Source organism: Athalia rosae, chromosome 3 (genome assembly GCF_917208135.1).
Source record: "Athalia rosae chromosome 3, iyAthRosa1.1, whole genome shotgun sequence".
Taxonomy (NCBI): Eukaryota; Metazoa; Arthropoda; class Insecta; order Hymenoptera; family Athaliidae; genus Athalia; species Athalia rosae.
In genome coordinates this window covers 7,809,420-7,824,447 of record NC_064028.1, presented here as the reverse complement: position 1 = coordinate 7,824,447, position 15,028 = coordinate 7,809,420, and the positions used below count along the sequence as shown (strand labels likewise).

The window sequence follows — 15,028 nt, the reverse complement described above, 5'->3', positions numbered from 1 at the left end:
GATCGGAAGGAATTTTCGTTCGTTCGGATCTATCTTCCTTGATTAATCGTAAGATTCGGGATTTCGGATCCTTGGTGAAAGGATGTGCGCGGTATACTGGTCGGCGAGAGGCGACAGGGTGTGCCGGGATAAATTGGTCGTCATGACGACGCGGTGGGTGGCGTCGAAACTTCCCCTACGCAAACTCGTGCGGATCCCGCGTCCCCTAGAAAGCCCAGGACCCTGGACGTTCGACGCCAGATATGTAGAGAATCACGCGGCCTGGCGAGGAGGAAAGCGGGGGCGAGTGAAACGCGAATCCCGGACGGATGCTGCGGCGTCATCTGACGCAGTCGTGAACCGGAGATCCTGCGCGTGACCTTGACACACCGATATCTCGGTGTCTCGGTGCAGGTTGGGGTAGTCGCGTTTAGCGCGGAAACTCCGTACCGTACGTCCTGTGACCTTGGCGCACTGGCATAGAATCGGGATACGTTCGTATTATACGGATCTGCCCTGCATTTTCCTACGAATTTCATACTCGGCATTGAAATGTTGCGGAAGGTGTATTCCAAAATTTTTTCACACTTTTTCCCTTCTACATTAGAATATTGCAAAAAAAAAGTTTTGGTTTGTGGCCCAGAATTTAAAAAAATCCAAAGAGGTACCCCTTGGATTTTTTTCAATTTTGGGATCAAAAATCAACCTTTCTTTTTCAATTGTATTTGATTTCTTTTGTATTTTGATTTCAGGAATCCGGATCCACCAGCTGAATTGATCCATTTTTAAAATTGATCGACTGATCTCGAATTTATCGCTCCGAAAAATGAAAAAATGAAGATCCCAATACGTGAGAAGATATGAAAATACTTCGGGATACAAATTTTCAATTTCTCGTCCAAATATCGAGATTTTCAAACGGCTACGAAAATCTCATCAAATATTCAACTTCAACCCTTCGCTTTTTCAACACCGCACACATGAATTGTAATAATTGTAAACACATACGTATCATTCCTAGGTGGTTTGTACGGCCGCTAAACGATTTTATACACGCTTGTTAATCAAACAGTTTGACACCGATTTGACCCTCCAGTTCAGAGCTGTGAATAATTTTCCGTTCGAGCATTAAATTTAATCGTTATATTGTCCCGCCTGTTCCTCCATAGCGTAGCAATATTATCGGCAATAATTAATTTCACGTGTACACGTATAAATGACAGAACAATTATATCACATCGCGTGTAATTTGTTATTTGTGTATTACAATAGCGAATGTAGAAAAATGTCTTTATTCGACTTTATTTACTGCTTATCTTGGTGAACGAGATATCGTATCGTAATATTCGTTTTTCGGATTAAATAAAAAAATGAAACTATTACGGCTGAGAGATCCTAATAAACTAAATAGACGATTATTCTAGCGAAAAGTAAATATGTATTACATGCATATCACGTACGTATATCGTACTACGTACATCTGTATATCTAGTACACGATGTTGTCTCAAGTTTCACTCTCGACTCTCCTTAATTAGCACCAATAAACTGTGAACACTGAAGTTAGAGCACGAGAGTTTTTTTACGTACACGCGTACATAGCATATACCTAAATACCACCTATTGCGATCTTCGCTATGATGGATTAAATTTTATATTAGGGTGGTACTTAAAAATGGCGTTTTCCACTCCATTCGATCTGCCTCCCGGCGGCCATTGTCGAAATGTTGAAAAAAAATCCGCAATCCACCCTTCTTATTTTCTGCTTCCTAAGATTCTCTCGAATCCATCCGAGGATTGAAAACTCCGAAATTTCGTTACGTTCTTCCAATCTTTGTTATACCGCATGAATATGAAATTTAATGGCAAAAGCGAAAGAAAAAAGAGAAAATAAAAAAAAAAAATATTACATGCAAACTTTAGCCAGATAAAACGCAGTTGGCAATTGATAATTCTACCTATGAGGTATCCAGGTAGGTACGTGAGTAAATCGACGGCAAACACAATAATTATTCAAAACTAAGCGCGGCTCGCGGGATTCGTTATCAATGCGGGACATATATATATATATATATATATATTATGCATATGTAAATTACAATACACGAGTGGTTTATATATGGTAAATATACACGTATTATAATTGCAACGGCAGCAACATCGGTTCCAGATGGCTGCAAGAACACATTATGTGCTCGTACGTATTTATATGTATATACGTAATCGGTAGTAGATACATAAAAGCGATGTTTTATTTAATTTATTACGTTATCAATTTATTTATTTGCCCTTTTTTTTCCAATCGGTTTACACGTATGTCATATGTTAACGCGGTGAATTTACCTGACAACGAACCTTGTCTCCTGTCCACGTCGAATCATCGTAACGTATGTTTTAATAGACAACCGTATAAAGTATATACCGTGTACACCTACTAGCGATTGATACAATAAACACGCGTAACGTGTAACTACTCTTTGTATATACATAGAACTTCCATTCTCGCGACGAGGTGTACAGAGATGCGAATTACGTAACGGATATCGCGAACTTTCAACTCCGCGAAAAATACCCCCATCCAATCAGGGGTCATCTTTCTTAGTTTTTTTTTTCTTTTTTTGTCATTTGTTTAATTAAAAATTCACGTCGATAATAACGTCGATGATAGCACCAATAACGATAATGAAAATGACGATTTAAGTACAGTCGAATTTCGCATTCGAAATAATCCGCAGCTGTTGGGTGCGATAAAAAAATACGTACGTACGTATGGGTACGCGCGAGTACAAATGTATGTAAATTTCGTGTACGTGTACGTCGTACGAGTTGAAAATTTAATTCTTGGGTACATTTGTTTATGCCATAAAAGACGAGAATAGATCGTGACTCAAGATCGACTTTATTCGGACGAATTCTGGCGAACCTTTTACGCGAGTAGAAAAATAAGATACATATAGCCATTGCTCGTTCGAAAGGAACAACCGAATTACCGTCACAATTTTTCAACAAATGTACGAAACGAAAAATAAATAAAAAATCGATGAAAACGATTCGCAGAATTTTCAAAATGCGCGTACGTGATAATCACACCCTTTCGTATCTGTATATACGCGATACAAATGCGGATCAACTATTGAAAAATGCACTTGGGAGCTGCAAAACATCGCGCAACAAAATTGATGAAAAACGAAAAGGAAGAAGAGGAAAAAACGAAGGAGGATAAAAAAAAAAGCCATGTAACAACGGTGCGAAAAATACTGACTCACCATGGAATATCTGCAGTAGGGATTATAAAATATCTCGTCACGCTGTACGGTTGACATCATCTTCCTTCTCAGTTTCTCTAACGCGTAGTTTATTTTTTTACTTCAACGACGATAACGACAATACAACAATTACTATTATTTTTAATCGTGACTGCAAAACGTAGCTGCAGTTCTTTTTTTTTTTTCATTTTCCAATGCAGCTATTCGTTCGTAATATCTCGTTGTTCAAAGTACGTTCGACGGGGAGTAAAATCCACCTCGAGCTTTCGAATGGTGAGAATTTTTTCCTTCCTTTTCTATCATATTCCCCATGGGGAGCCACGTGAGAATATCATCGTCGCCGGAGTGCATGGATTCGACAGCATTTGTATATCGTGAATGAAAACTTGTCAATTCGTCGACCGCTTGGAGCCGGGGTGAAATTTTTCGATCATTCGATCGCAAGTTTCGTTATATAATAATTTTGATTCTGACCGAAACCCCTGCAGACGGCGACAATCTTTAATTTTCGTTTGAACATTTTTCCATCGTCGGGGTACGGGGGTTTTTATTCCTTCGGTTATTCGACACCCCTCGCATTTTTCTCTATCACACGCAGTACAGTTATATACCGGGCATAAAAGGGGGAAGCGGAGGTTACGCGATGTTGAAAGTGCCAGAAAGACTGACAGAAAAGAGAGGAGGGCAGAGTTCAAAACGCCTGGGTTCTCTTCCACGGTCTGGAATATCAGTCGAGCTGTAAAAGCTCCACGCATGCGCATTTCCGGATGTTAATGTCGATGTAGAGATATATGTACACATTGTACATGTAACACATAATGCCCACATACACCCATCTCCGTACATATCGCTTACATAAAACCCACATATTCGTAACCATGTACACGTACACACGTGTGCGGCTATGTAAGCGTCGTGGGCGCCACTACCCCGCTGTGCTTTTATTTCAGACGCTACTGGGCGTCCAATTTTCTTCAATATAAATATTTCAATCGAAAAATATCAAATTATATTTAGAATGATTACTGGAAAAGAGAGGGGGAAGAAAAAGAAAAAAGCTCAGCTTTCAGGCGTTCGTCATAAACTCGCTGTGTGAAACGGATCGTTTCATTGCCCAAAAAGCTCTTGTCTACAGATCCAAAAGTGAAAGAAAAAAAGAACGAATAACGGTATCACCGTTACTCCGAAGGACTTTGACGGACCCCTACCGCCATTTTTTTTTTTTTATTTTTTCCATTTTTTAAAAGAGTTTGGAAAACTTGGGGGTTGCCATGCCTAGAATCATTCAACGGCTGCGGATGTAACGTGAAATTACGAGCAGCAGAGATGTGTTTTGAAATTTGTTTTTGGTTGGGGTAATTCCGTCTCAAGTTATTCGGTAATGTCGGGGGGTTGTTTTGTCGGTTTATATAGGTATCTTATGTAGCCGCCGCTAGTGTCTAAGAAATTGAACAGAAGCCTCACCCTCAGATCTGCGGCCCAACCCTTTTATTGCGCTCCGCGCGCCCCTGACCCCGAGAAAATAGAGTGCGAAGTGTAGAGGAAACAAAAATAAACCGGAGGCAAAACAAAAACAACTTTGACCACAATGTTCGTGGTGTTAGGCTAAAATCGGAATGACCGTTTCTTCGTTTTCCGGTTTTCGCTATGTTTTCGTTCTGTCTTTCAATCTCATCGAAAGATCTCGCAGAATACAAATCCCCGAGTGATTTCGTTTTATTCCGTCCATTCTTATTCGTTCGTTTTCTACCAATGGGACGAATATCTGGGTCGTCGCGTGTCAACTTTTAGTTAGATAAATATTGACAAATTATAGCCCGGCAGGATACGGCCGCATCCCGCTCCGCGGGAGGCTCTATTCCTACCCCTATACTATACTCGCGATGGGACCGAAAGTAAATGGTCTTCGTACCTATATCCTTTTTCACTTTCGATCCCACTTCATCCCCCAAACATTTTCGGTCATCGTATCGAACCTCGAATATATTTTCCTACCCTACCTTTCCCAACCGCAGCGACCGATATCGCGTTCATTTTTTCACTCGTCTCGCTTTCTCCTAGGGATAATTTTTTTTTTCCTTTTTTTTTTTTTTCATTCGATTACGCCCTTCTGGATGTACGTTAAATCCGAGAACGTTAAGGGTACAGACGAATGAGATTCGAGAGGCCGGAAAAAAAGTGCAGATGCAGTTTAGCAGCAATTCGGATGCGGATGTACAGGGGGAAACATACCAGATGCTGTTCGTGGCACGTGCTAAGCCAGATCGAATACACGAGGAGGGGAAGAAAAGATGCTGCAGGTTTTGGTTCGAAGTGTGTGAGAAAAGAGCCGTAGCTACGTAGCGTAAATATAGGAGATGCATCCGCGAGCGGTAAATACATCATCGGGAGATGAGAACGTGAATCGGCGTCTCTAGGAAACCGGAAGGGCGCGATCGTTGAAAGTGATTGAAACAATTGAAGGGAAGAAAGAAAAAAAAATTAGTAGATTCGAATTTGGAAAAATTCGTTCTTGAAAAATTCAAAGCAATTTTAAAACGGATCCGACTTGGGGTATATTTCTAAAAAAATGAAAATGATCTCAAAGGCAATTTCTCGATACTTCGTTCCTGCGTATTCGTACTTTTCCATGACGTTATCATCACTTTTCTACGGGACTTACGGGAGGGCGGACGAATTCAAAATTTTCACAATCTTACCACCGGCCGTCTCATCCGATTGTCTTATCTCCGGTATTAGGCCGACGAAAAGAAATAATTTCCTTATTCGTAGACGCGTTAAAAAAAAAAAAAAAAGTGTCACACGCATACGTTTGGGAGACTCCGGTGGCGGACGAGGAACGAGGAATAGGATGAGATTTTTGGATTAACATGTTTACGACGCGGACGTCCATAAAAACTCCTTCCAAGAGAATGACGCGGTATAAAAGGAGCGTCGGAGTCGGGGGTTGAGGGCGAGGGGAAATCCCCCCGGAGTCTGGACCGGAGGAAATCTCGCGACTCGTGCGCGCTACGTTTACGTGTACTTCGGACTCGCACACGTACATATGTACGTACGTACGTACGTCGCCGGTTAACACACACATCACGTGAGAAGAAGACACGTCCGCCGCGTCATCGTCGTCGTCGTCGTCATATACATACGTATGGGCATGTTAGGGTTTAGTTCCGAGTCGCTTTTCGGATCTCAAAAAACTTGTTTATTTTCTCGGGTGTAAGCGGAAAACAGAAATGAACGAGAGAAAAAAAAACACACACACAAACACATCGCACGTGAGCCGGCTAAAACCCGGTGAAATCATCGGGGTGGGCTGCACGGACCACCCGTAAAAAATGATACGCCCCAAATTTTTACTATTTTATTAGATGCACGTCGCAAGATATGCGACGCCCGGTGAAACTAGAGGTGCAGCTCGCGCGTATTCAAATTTCGGGATTATCGAAGATTTACGAATGAAAATAATTTTACGACTATCAGTCAGCAGTACAATTATGTCTCAACCAACATTTTTAAATAACGATATTTAGAGGTTTTTTTTTTTTGTCGGTTGTAACGTTTTTGCTCGTCGGCATCGAGGTCCTCGTGAACCTGAGAGCGCAGGGTTGTTGAAAAAAAGCAAAAAACGAAAAATAATCGACGGGACGATTTTTAAAATTTCTCTTACCGAGTTCTGGTGCTGATGTTGGCTATTCGTTGGGCTGGGACTCGGTGTGGGTGTCGCGGTAGAGCCATCGGAAGAATTATTGATGATATCTTGCGACGTCGGAGGAGGAGGAGGAGGCGAAGAAGTAGAAGTGGCATGATTTAAACCAGTCGGACTACCAACGGTGGGAAAAGCTCTCGAAGGATCGGCTTGCCATTGTTTGTGTATCTGTTGCGAAGTGTCCCTGAACCTGGCTCCCTATTAAAAAAAAATGGGAAAAAAACAAAAGAATCGATTATACACACGTGTCTTTGACGGCGATAGCGCATAATACCGATATACAATCGGTTGCGGAGATCGCATCGTAAAAATATCAGATAATCCGTACAAGTATTTATCGGCTGTCCATATCGACCAGTCATTCGAACGATATCTCGATGACTGAACGAAGACAGAGAAATAAATGCAGAGAAGAAAACCATTGTAAATGAAAAAATGCCCGATATCAGTTTCCTATACAGACGGAAACTATGATCGATCGTTCGATTTACCTCGTCGAAGATATCGTCGAGCGCTCGATTCCGGGATTTGTTTCTCATCTTTGCATATTTCTTGATCGCTTTTTCCTTCCGCAAAAAAAAAAGAATATCTCGAAAACTATCTCATCCCGGTATTAAACGGTATGTCGCGTGCACGAGGAATTTATAAACCTCTTCGAAATTGAACTACTAAAAATATATTTATGCGTATTTTTAAAAGTGCGTCTGGTGAATCCGATGTCGGAAAATAGACGTGAACGTCTCGAAATGCACTCGTGACCTTTTTTTCACTTGTTTCTATAGAACTGCCGGGAGTTTTTAACGTCCTAATAATAGGATCTTCTTCCCGAAGCGCTGTGTGACTGCAGGCGCCGAAGAATAGCTTTTCAAAACGAAGGTCGCTAGCGCGGCGTCTTCTCGCGGATGCTTTTTATCGAGATACACATCCTCCCTTCCCGTCCCCTCGGAAGACCTTATTCCATTTTTACAATCTTCCGAAATTCACTCGACGTGTTTGAATAATTTGTTCGAGGCGTCTTTCATTCATGAATTTTGCGACCGGTTTTTTTTCTTTTACAGCGAAAGAAAAAAAAAAACAAACAAAATGTTCGGTCAATGTTTGTGGCGTTGCGGGTTAAACCGGCGTGACATGCGGGGGCGTCGCGACGCCTTCTTTTTCGTGCATCTCATCCATACGAAATAGGTGTCTCTGATATAGTATAAATCGTAACTGGTTCCAACACCCACGTTAAATGCATCCCGCATTGAGTAGTTCAAGTATCCATTACGCAAATGCAGATACTCGAGAGAAACGAAATAATCGACGACCGTAAACCACTGAACTTTCTTCTCTAAGAAATGAAAATTCAAATTCCAGTTTATAAATTTTCCAAAAATATAATCACTGTTGCTTTGTTATTAGTAGTTTATTTTCTTCTTTACAGCTCGCATTCCAAAAATACACTTTCACTATGTACGCACCGTACATATCTTTCTTTTAATTTGTTTTTAAAATTCCTTTTCACACACACGCATATATATATGTATATATATTAATATGAGGACTTATATTATTGTGCATGAGCCTGATGATGTCTGGCTTATCTAATCGCTGTAGAGTATAAGAACAGTTTCTTCTTATTTTTTATTTTTTTTCAATTCTCCTATTTCTTGTTCTTATATTTTTATATAACTTTCTTTTAATTGTTTTATCGTCTCAGATGCGAAGTAGTATCTTTGAACGTGCGTCTCTGTACACTTACATAAATGCGGGAATGTAATTTTTATTCTTCAACTGTTCATTATTATTAACATCATTATTATTGTTGAATGAATATTTCAAGGCTGTAGTGTATTTTGCACTACAATTTCAACGAAAGAATTATTATGCATGTCTGCACATCTTGAGCATCAATTGCTCTCTTTTTTTTTCTCTTTTCATTCGCGCACATAACGCTCACCGGAAATTATACAACATCAGGGTGAGAGTAAATAAAAAAAAAAAATTATCTGCATGGGTGTTTATTTATCTCAGAAAGTTATCGATATACCTAATAAATATCTCAGCACGCGATATAATTTCGTCATTCGAAGAAGATATACATATATATATTTTTATAACACGTATATACTTGGAAGTATGTATATGTATGTGTATCAATTATCAAGGCAACGATCGTTCCATGTAATCTATATTTATTGATACATCGTTATAATATAAGGTTTTCGATTTTTGAGATATTTCTTGCCGCTGTTGCGCGACGGTTGCATCAATTCAGAAGCCGGCTGTTATGATGCAGAGTAGTTTTTCACATCTGCACACACAGATACACACATATATATATATATACAAATTCGGAATCACTGCACGGTCATTTATTTTGTAAAAAAAGCAAAATTTTGTACGAACAAATCCGTCGAAATGACCCCGTAACGTTTACGAACGAATATTTCCTCGTTTCCTGCCCACTCGTTGAAATCACTTCGAAATACCATAGTAATAATCCTGCGGACGCCGATGGGGTTCGAAAATTCGCGCGCAAAAAAACGATTCCAACGATCACGTCGCGTGTTATAATTTCAATAATTCTATCGAAACACTCCGGATCAATCGACGGGACGACCGACGAATGATTATCGACGCAAATTCGACGTCGTGGACGACTAAATTCGCGCGTGAAAATCGCGAGAAGAAAAAATGGTGAAAATTAAAAATGTGAAAGAGAAAAAGTTTGCGACGATGTTAATTCGTGACGATCGTCTGGCGAGGAACGGGGATATATTCCGATCGCCCAGGACCTCGATCCGAGGTGTTGTTACGTTACAGTCACGATCGTGCAGATCGTACGTCGCGACGACCCGATCAAATGACGGCGCGTTGCGCGACTGACTACGACGAGAATTATTATAGTACGCCGCGGTTTCGAGAGAAGCGGTTGACACTGCAGCACAAACCAGCAGCAGCGGCAACAGGAACAGTACGACGACGACGACGTATGCAGAGTCGATTCTATCGAGAGTCGAGAGTGCCGCCTGGGTGTACGTTTACGCGCGTATAAAACAATACACGCGTACGCGTGTATGCGTGTACCGTGTACGTTCGATTGTATCGCGAGTCGCGTGTGTTTATAGCTGCGTGACTTAAAGTCATACTTATATATATAACGTTACATCTCTACGGTACACACAGAGGCACACATGCGACACACGTGTGGGTGTACAAATATTTCTAATTCATACGTATACGCGTTACTACACAATACGATATTCGTATACGTATAACGATCGCACATGTAGTTCCCCTTCTGCTTCCCTCGCCTCGTAATTTTTCTCTTTTTTTCTCTGTTCCATCTCATTTTATTCAGTTTTATTCTTTTGTTACGTGAAATTTATTTAAGAGAAGGGGGTAGCGCGAGTGGGAAACCTCAGGACGTACTCGACGTCGACTGAACGCGTACGCAAACTTGAACTCCGCGTGCTCAACTTGCGCGACTAATTTCATCTCGCAGCCGGCAAACAACGGCGGTAGCTACGAATCCGTAACTCTTTTATTTACCTTCTTTTTTTTCTTTCAAATCTTTACACGCCAGATGAATCGGAGTCGTGAGTTTTTCCGTGTGGGTAGACCATATTACCCGCTGCGTTGGAGAACGCGATTGCTGATCGAAGGGAACGCGTTTAAAAACCGGATGTGATGCGGGAGCGGCTAATTCAGGGATTTCCGGATGCAGAAGAGATCCATTGGGGCTTCGAATTTTTGGTGATCGATAGAAAATTTCGAATGGAAGGATGGAAAATTTTCAGTCCCGATGAAAACGTCTTCGAAACACCGTTCTCAATTTTTCTTTTTACTCGTAGGCGAAAGTTATGTGTTCGGTTCAATTTTTCTCTTTGAGGTCGCGATATAAAGTTCCTTCATTTCGTTCGGCCTTCTCGTCAGCCATTTTTCTTTTTCTCTCATGCAACTTTTTTACATTATGTAAGGACGTCTAACTGGCGCGAAAATATAGTTCGCGATAAGAAAGTTTGCTCGCAAATTATTCGGCGGTTCTTGCAACGCGGTTACATATATATGTTTTACATACATATCTCTAGGTGTATATGTATACGTATAGATCTGTAAGAAGCGGGAACAGCAGTAACGGGGACCTTGAAGTCTATACTGCAGATGTATATTATAGAAAAATATAAATATAATAACCGCTGCAGCAACAAATGTCGCCATTGTATGTTACATTTTTACTCACGTACCGATAATTTTATGTAACCTATATAAATATGAATAAATACCTACGTCAATTATCGATGTAATGACTGCACACAAAAAAAAAAAACGTCGATGATTATCAAGTTTTCACTTGAGCTGCAGCTCTCGCGTATCGTAATTATGTAATGGAAGATACATAAGAGATACATACGTACAGCCATGTGAATGTTGGCTTTAATTTTTACAATAATTATTATATACACAAATTAGTATGCAAATATTATCCCGCAATGTACGTGATGTTATATGGCAACGATATTATACGCGTCTAATTACCAGCTAAGCGTTTCTTTATGATCTAACTAGTTTCTCTTCAATTAACGCAACTCGTAATACGCATGGACGCGAGCGTTGCCTGAGGTAATAAGGCAAAAGTTGGTACGAACGTAAAAAATTCTACAGCAAAGATGATCGAATTTCAATTTTCGATTTTTCGATGGAATCGATCGATGAAGCGCCGGATAAAGAAGAGCAAAAAATCTGACTGAGTACGATTACTCGGTCACGCGAATGCCTCCCAAAAGAGTTTCCATGGGCAGCTTGAAATTTTGAAAGGAATCGACCGTATTGAAACCGTAATCGAATTACTCCGTACGATACAGGGGGGTCGGGCCGGCGTGTCTTTCCGATGGTCGAGGATCGAGTAGCCGGGGCGACATTTCGTTGACCCAGTTATGAAATATGCGTCTTGAAGTGCATCGATATCTCTCGACACACTAACTAACCGTAGATACTGGCTCTATTTTATTTTTCTTCTCACTTTTATTTCCTTTTTAATTTTACCATTTCATTTCATTTCATTTCATTTCCTTTCATTTTTTATTTTATCATTTTATCTTCAGACGATGAAACACGCACGCGGCACATACCTCGGCGTCGCTACGTATAAGTGAGTGTGTGTATATAGGCTTATATGACCATATTAAACTCGTTTACGACGTGAAGTAATAATTGTCGAGAAAGATGAGTTTGTTTATACCGAACAACGTACGCGACATGTAGATTGTAAGTTCCACGGAGAGGATTGTTCAAACGATGTAAAATTGCAGTACGTGTGACTCGTTTGTACGTGAGAAAAAAAAAAAAAACTTTTCAAGAAAAGCGTGTTGAAAATTAGAGAAAAACTTCACGTCAGAATTCGAAACGTTATTCGCTTGATTTTTCAGACATTTTTTCTGCCCTATACGACGGCTGTATTTATAAATCGGTGACATTATATTACGTTAGAATGGCACCGAGCCAGCCTAATTTGCCGTAACCGTATGTATATCTTGTAAAACAACGTTATATACGTGTTATGATTTATTATTCGAAAAGGTCAATTTATGTAAAGATCATTTATCTATGTTAATATGCACATCGGCATAAATGTATCAGTTATATGTACCTTATATTTTGTACCTACGGTCAGACTCGTATATAATAATGTGAAATATAATCTGAACTTTCAATCTATCATCGCCAATTATACGCTTCATAATTTATGTAATGAACATGTATTAATACGATTCAACCTTTAGGTACGAAAATTATATACTTGGAAGGTATCGATCGTGGTACTTCTGATTTCATTTTTTATAGAATATACTTACAGGAAGCTTTTATTGCTTATACGCGTAGTAGGCCAACCGAAGGTATTGTGTATTGATAAATTTTTTTTTTTTTCTTAAATCTATATAACGCGTTATCAATCAAATAAGTATGTATAGGTATATATAAATGGGGCATTCCACGTCGAAATGAAGAAGTTTCAACTTACCGGTCTCCGATTGCCTTCGAAATTTTAAACATAATTTAATGAAAGCTCTCATTTTTTGAATTGTGCATCTTTCGAAATTAACACAATTACGCTATTCGACCTGAAATGATTATTATTCGAATTATATCTTTGCAAAAAAACGGTCTGGTTATCGCCAACTTTTGTTTTTCAGAACGAAAAAATGGAGATATGCCAATTGGTACTAATCTTAGCTTAATTTAGTCGACTGATTCGTGTTTCTCAGATTAAACTACACCTGTAACAAAGAAAGTCGAATTTCAACCCTGAAATCTAAGAAGAAATCCAAGGGATACCCCTTTCGATTTGACGTGGTAGGCCACATATATATCTGCATTGCTTATCCGAAAAGGTAAATATTAAAAACCTATGACACTCTTACCGAAGGTAGATAAGGTGACATCACCCGCATATTATATACGTATACGTTTAGCGGAAAAAAGAATCCATTCATTCATTCATTCATTCGTTCGTTCGTTTATTTTCATGTGTACATACGTCATAGTATACATACAATCGTTGTACATGAAACGAATGCGATCAATATTTTATCAATTTCCGTTCCGAGTTTTAAATTAAAAAAACTTGTCATCGCCTTTCGAAGCCGATTCTTGAAGTCAGAAAAAGAAAAACTGATGACATTGAAAGAAAAAGAAAAATGAAGACGACGGAGGGGCGTTTGAAAAAAAAAGTAGGGTACGATAAACGTGAGTGAAAAAAAACGAAAAAGAAATGAATCAATTTTTGAATCGATCATTCATATCGCGCGTATCTCAATCATGCATTGGAACGCCATGTCGATAATAAAGCAAAGCAAACAAAAGAGATGAATAATTAATAAATGAATCCGGTTCGGCTCGTACCACCATCTACATTACACACATCTAGTGATGTAGGACGGACCATTAAAATTTCTAATCAACTTATTTTATTCTACGAACTATATATAATAAAAGTCACGACACCTAAACCCATTTATATATACCTGCGAGGTGTCCTTCGACGATCTTTTACTCTGCAGCAATTCGAAAACCTTTCCCAAATCGTCCCACCTGCGCGTACGTATAACGTACTACGTACGTACATCATGTATGTGTACACACATGTGTACGTATCCTATATGCCTATAATTGGACGCACTTCAATCAAGCGTTAAATATCAATCTCAGTCAATTAATACAGAAAATTATTCAGATAAATAAAATAACGAAGGCTTTCCCAGAGTCAATTACCCACCAATCCCAGCTGCATGACCTGCATTTTCGATTCATTCGGCACTAATCGTGTCGATGTTATTATTATAATACCATTATTATTATTGTTTGAAAAAAAAAAAAAAAAAAACTTAAAATAAATCATTGATCTAAATGTATCGTGGGAAGTGGAATTTATACATGTAATATACAGGTAGGTGGGTACAACGAATTTTTTAAACACCTGCAGGTGCAGAGGAAACCGGAATAACATAAAATACCGTAAAACGTGAAGTATGCGTATGCTCAGTAAATATACATACACGCACTTTATGTATTTCCGCAATGGATAACCATTGAATTCACGCATACCCCTGTATACCTTTTTACGGTTGGACAGAAATTCCGGGGAAGAAAAATTCATCGCATCGGGGTAGGTTACTAATTGGTTCGGAGGGTTGTTTACGACGTTTTTCGCACGTCGTAAAATTTTATAATTGAAAAAATAAGGAGGTGCGAACAAGATTTTACAGGTGTCGACAAATCGTTTGACACCTTCGAGCGATGGAGCGAAAAAAATTCAAGACGTTCACACCTCGTCACCCGTCGAAAACCGATATCCACATTATTTTTGCACTCCTTTCACACGCCGACAAGTCACCAAAATTGGCCATTAAAGCCAACACCAGCATTTTAGCGCGTAGGTAAAGCAACTGTTCGACTTTACCGGTCGCGCCTTTAGTCTATCCTACCGGGTACTTTCGTCTGCGAGAAAGTTGAGCGAATTATGCGCCGCGCTTTGGAAGAAATGGAAACTAAGCCTCGAGCGCTCGCTTCTCCGTGAAATTCTTCGTGATTTCGCGATT

At 39.6% G+C, this 15,028-nt stretch overlaps 1 protein-coding gene across 11 annotated transcripts in view; it reads right to left on the bottom strand.

Moving 5' to 3' along the window:
- The window catches only part of LOC105689958 (tensin-3), a 91,186-nt gene that overhangs the window by 29,299 nt on the left and 46,859 nt on the right, over positions 1 to 15,028 (bottom strand). For 7 of the 11 annotated variants that reach the window (XM_048652249.1, XM_048652248.1, XM_048652250.1 and 4 more), the window contains one exon: positions 6,909 to 7,145. The exons of 2 other annotated variants lie outside the window; for them this stretch is intronic. In XM_048652249.1, the coding sequence (XP_048508206.1) occupies positions 6,909 to 7,145 (237 nt within the window). Of the gene's footprint in view, positions 1 to 3,244; positions 3,885 to 6,908; positions 7,146 to 7,438; positions 9,241 to 9,335; positions 9,848 to 15,028 lie in introns of those variants that run through there. 2 more of the 11 variants (XM_048652251.1, XM_048652257.1) reach the window with 2 other exon arrangements.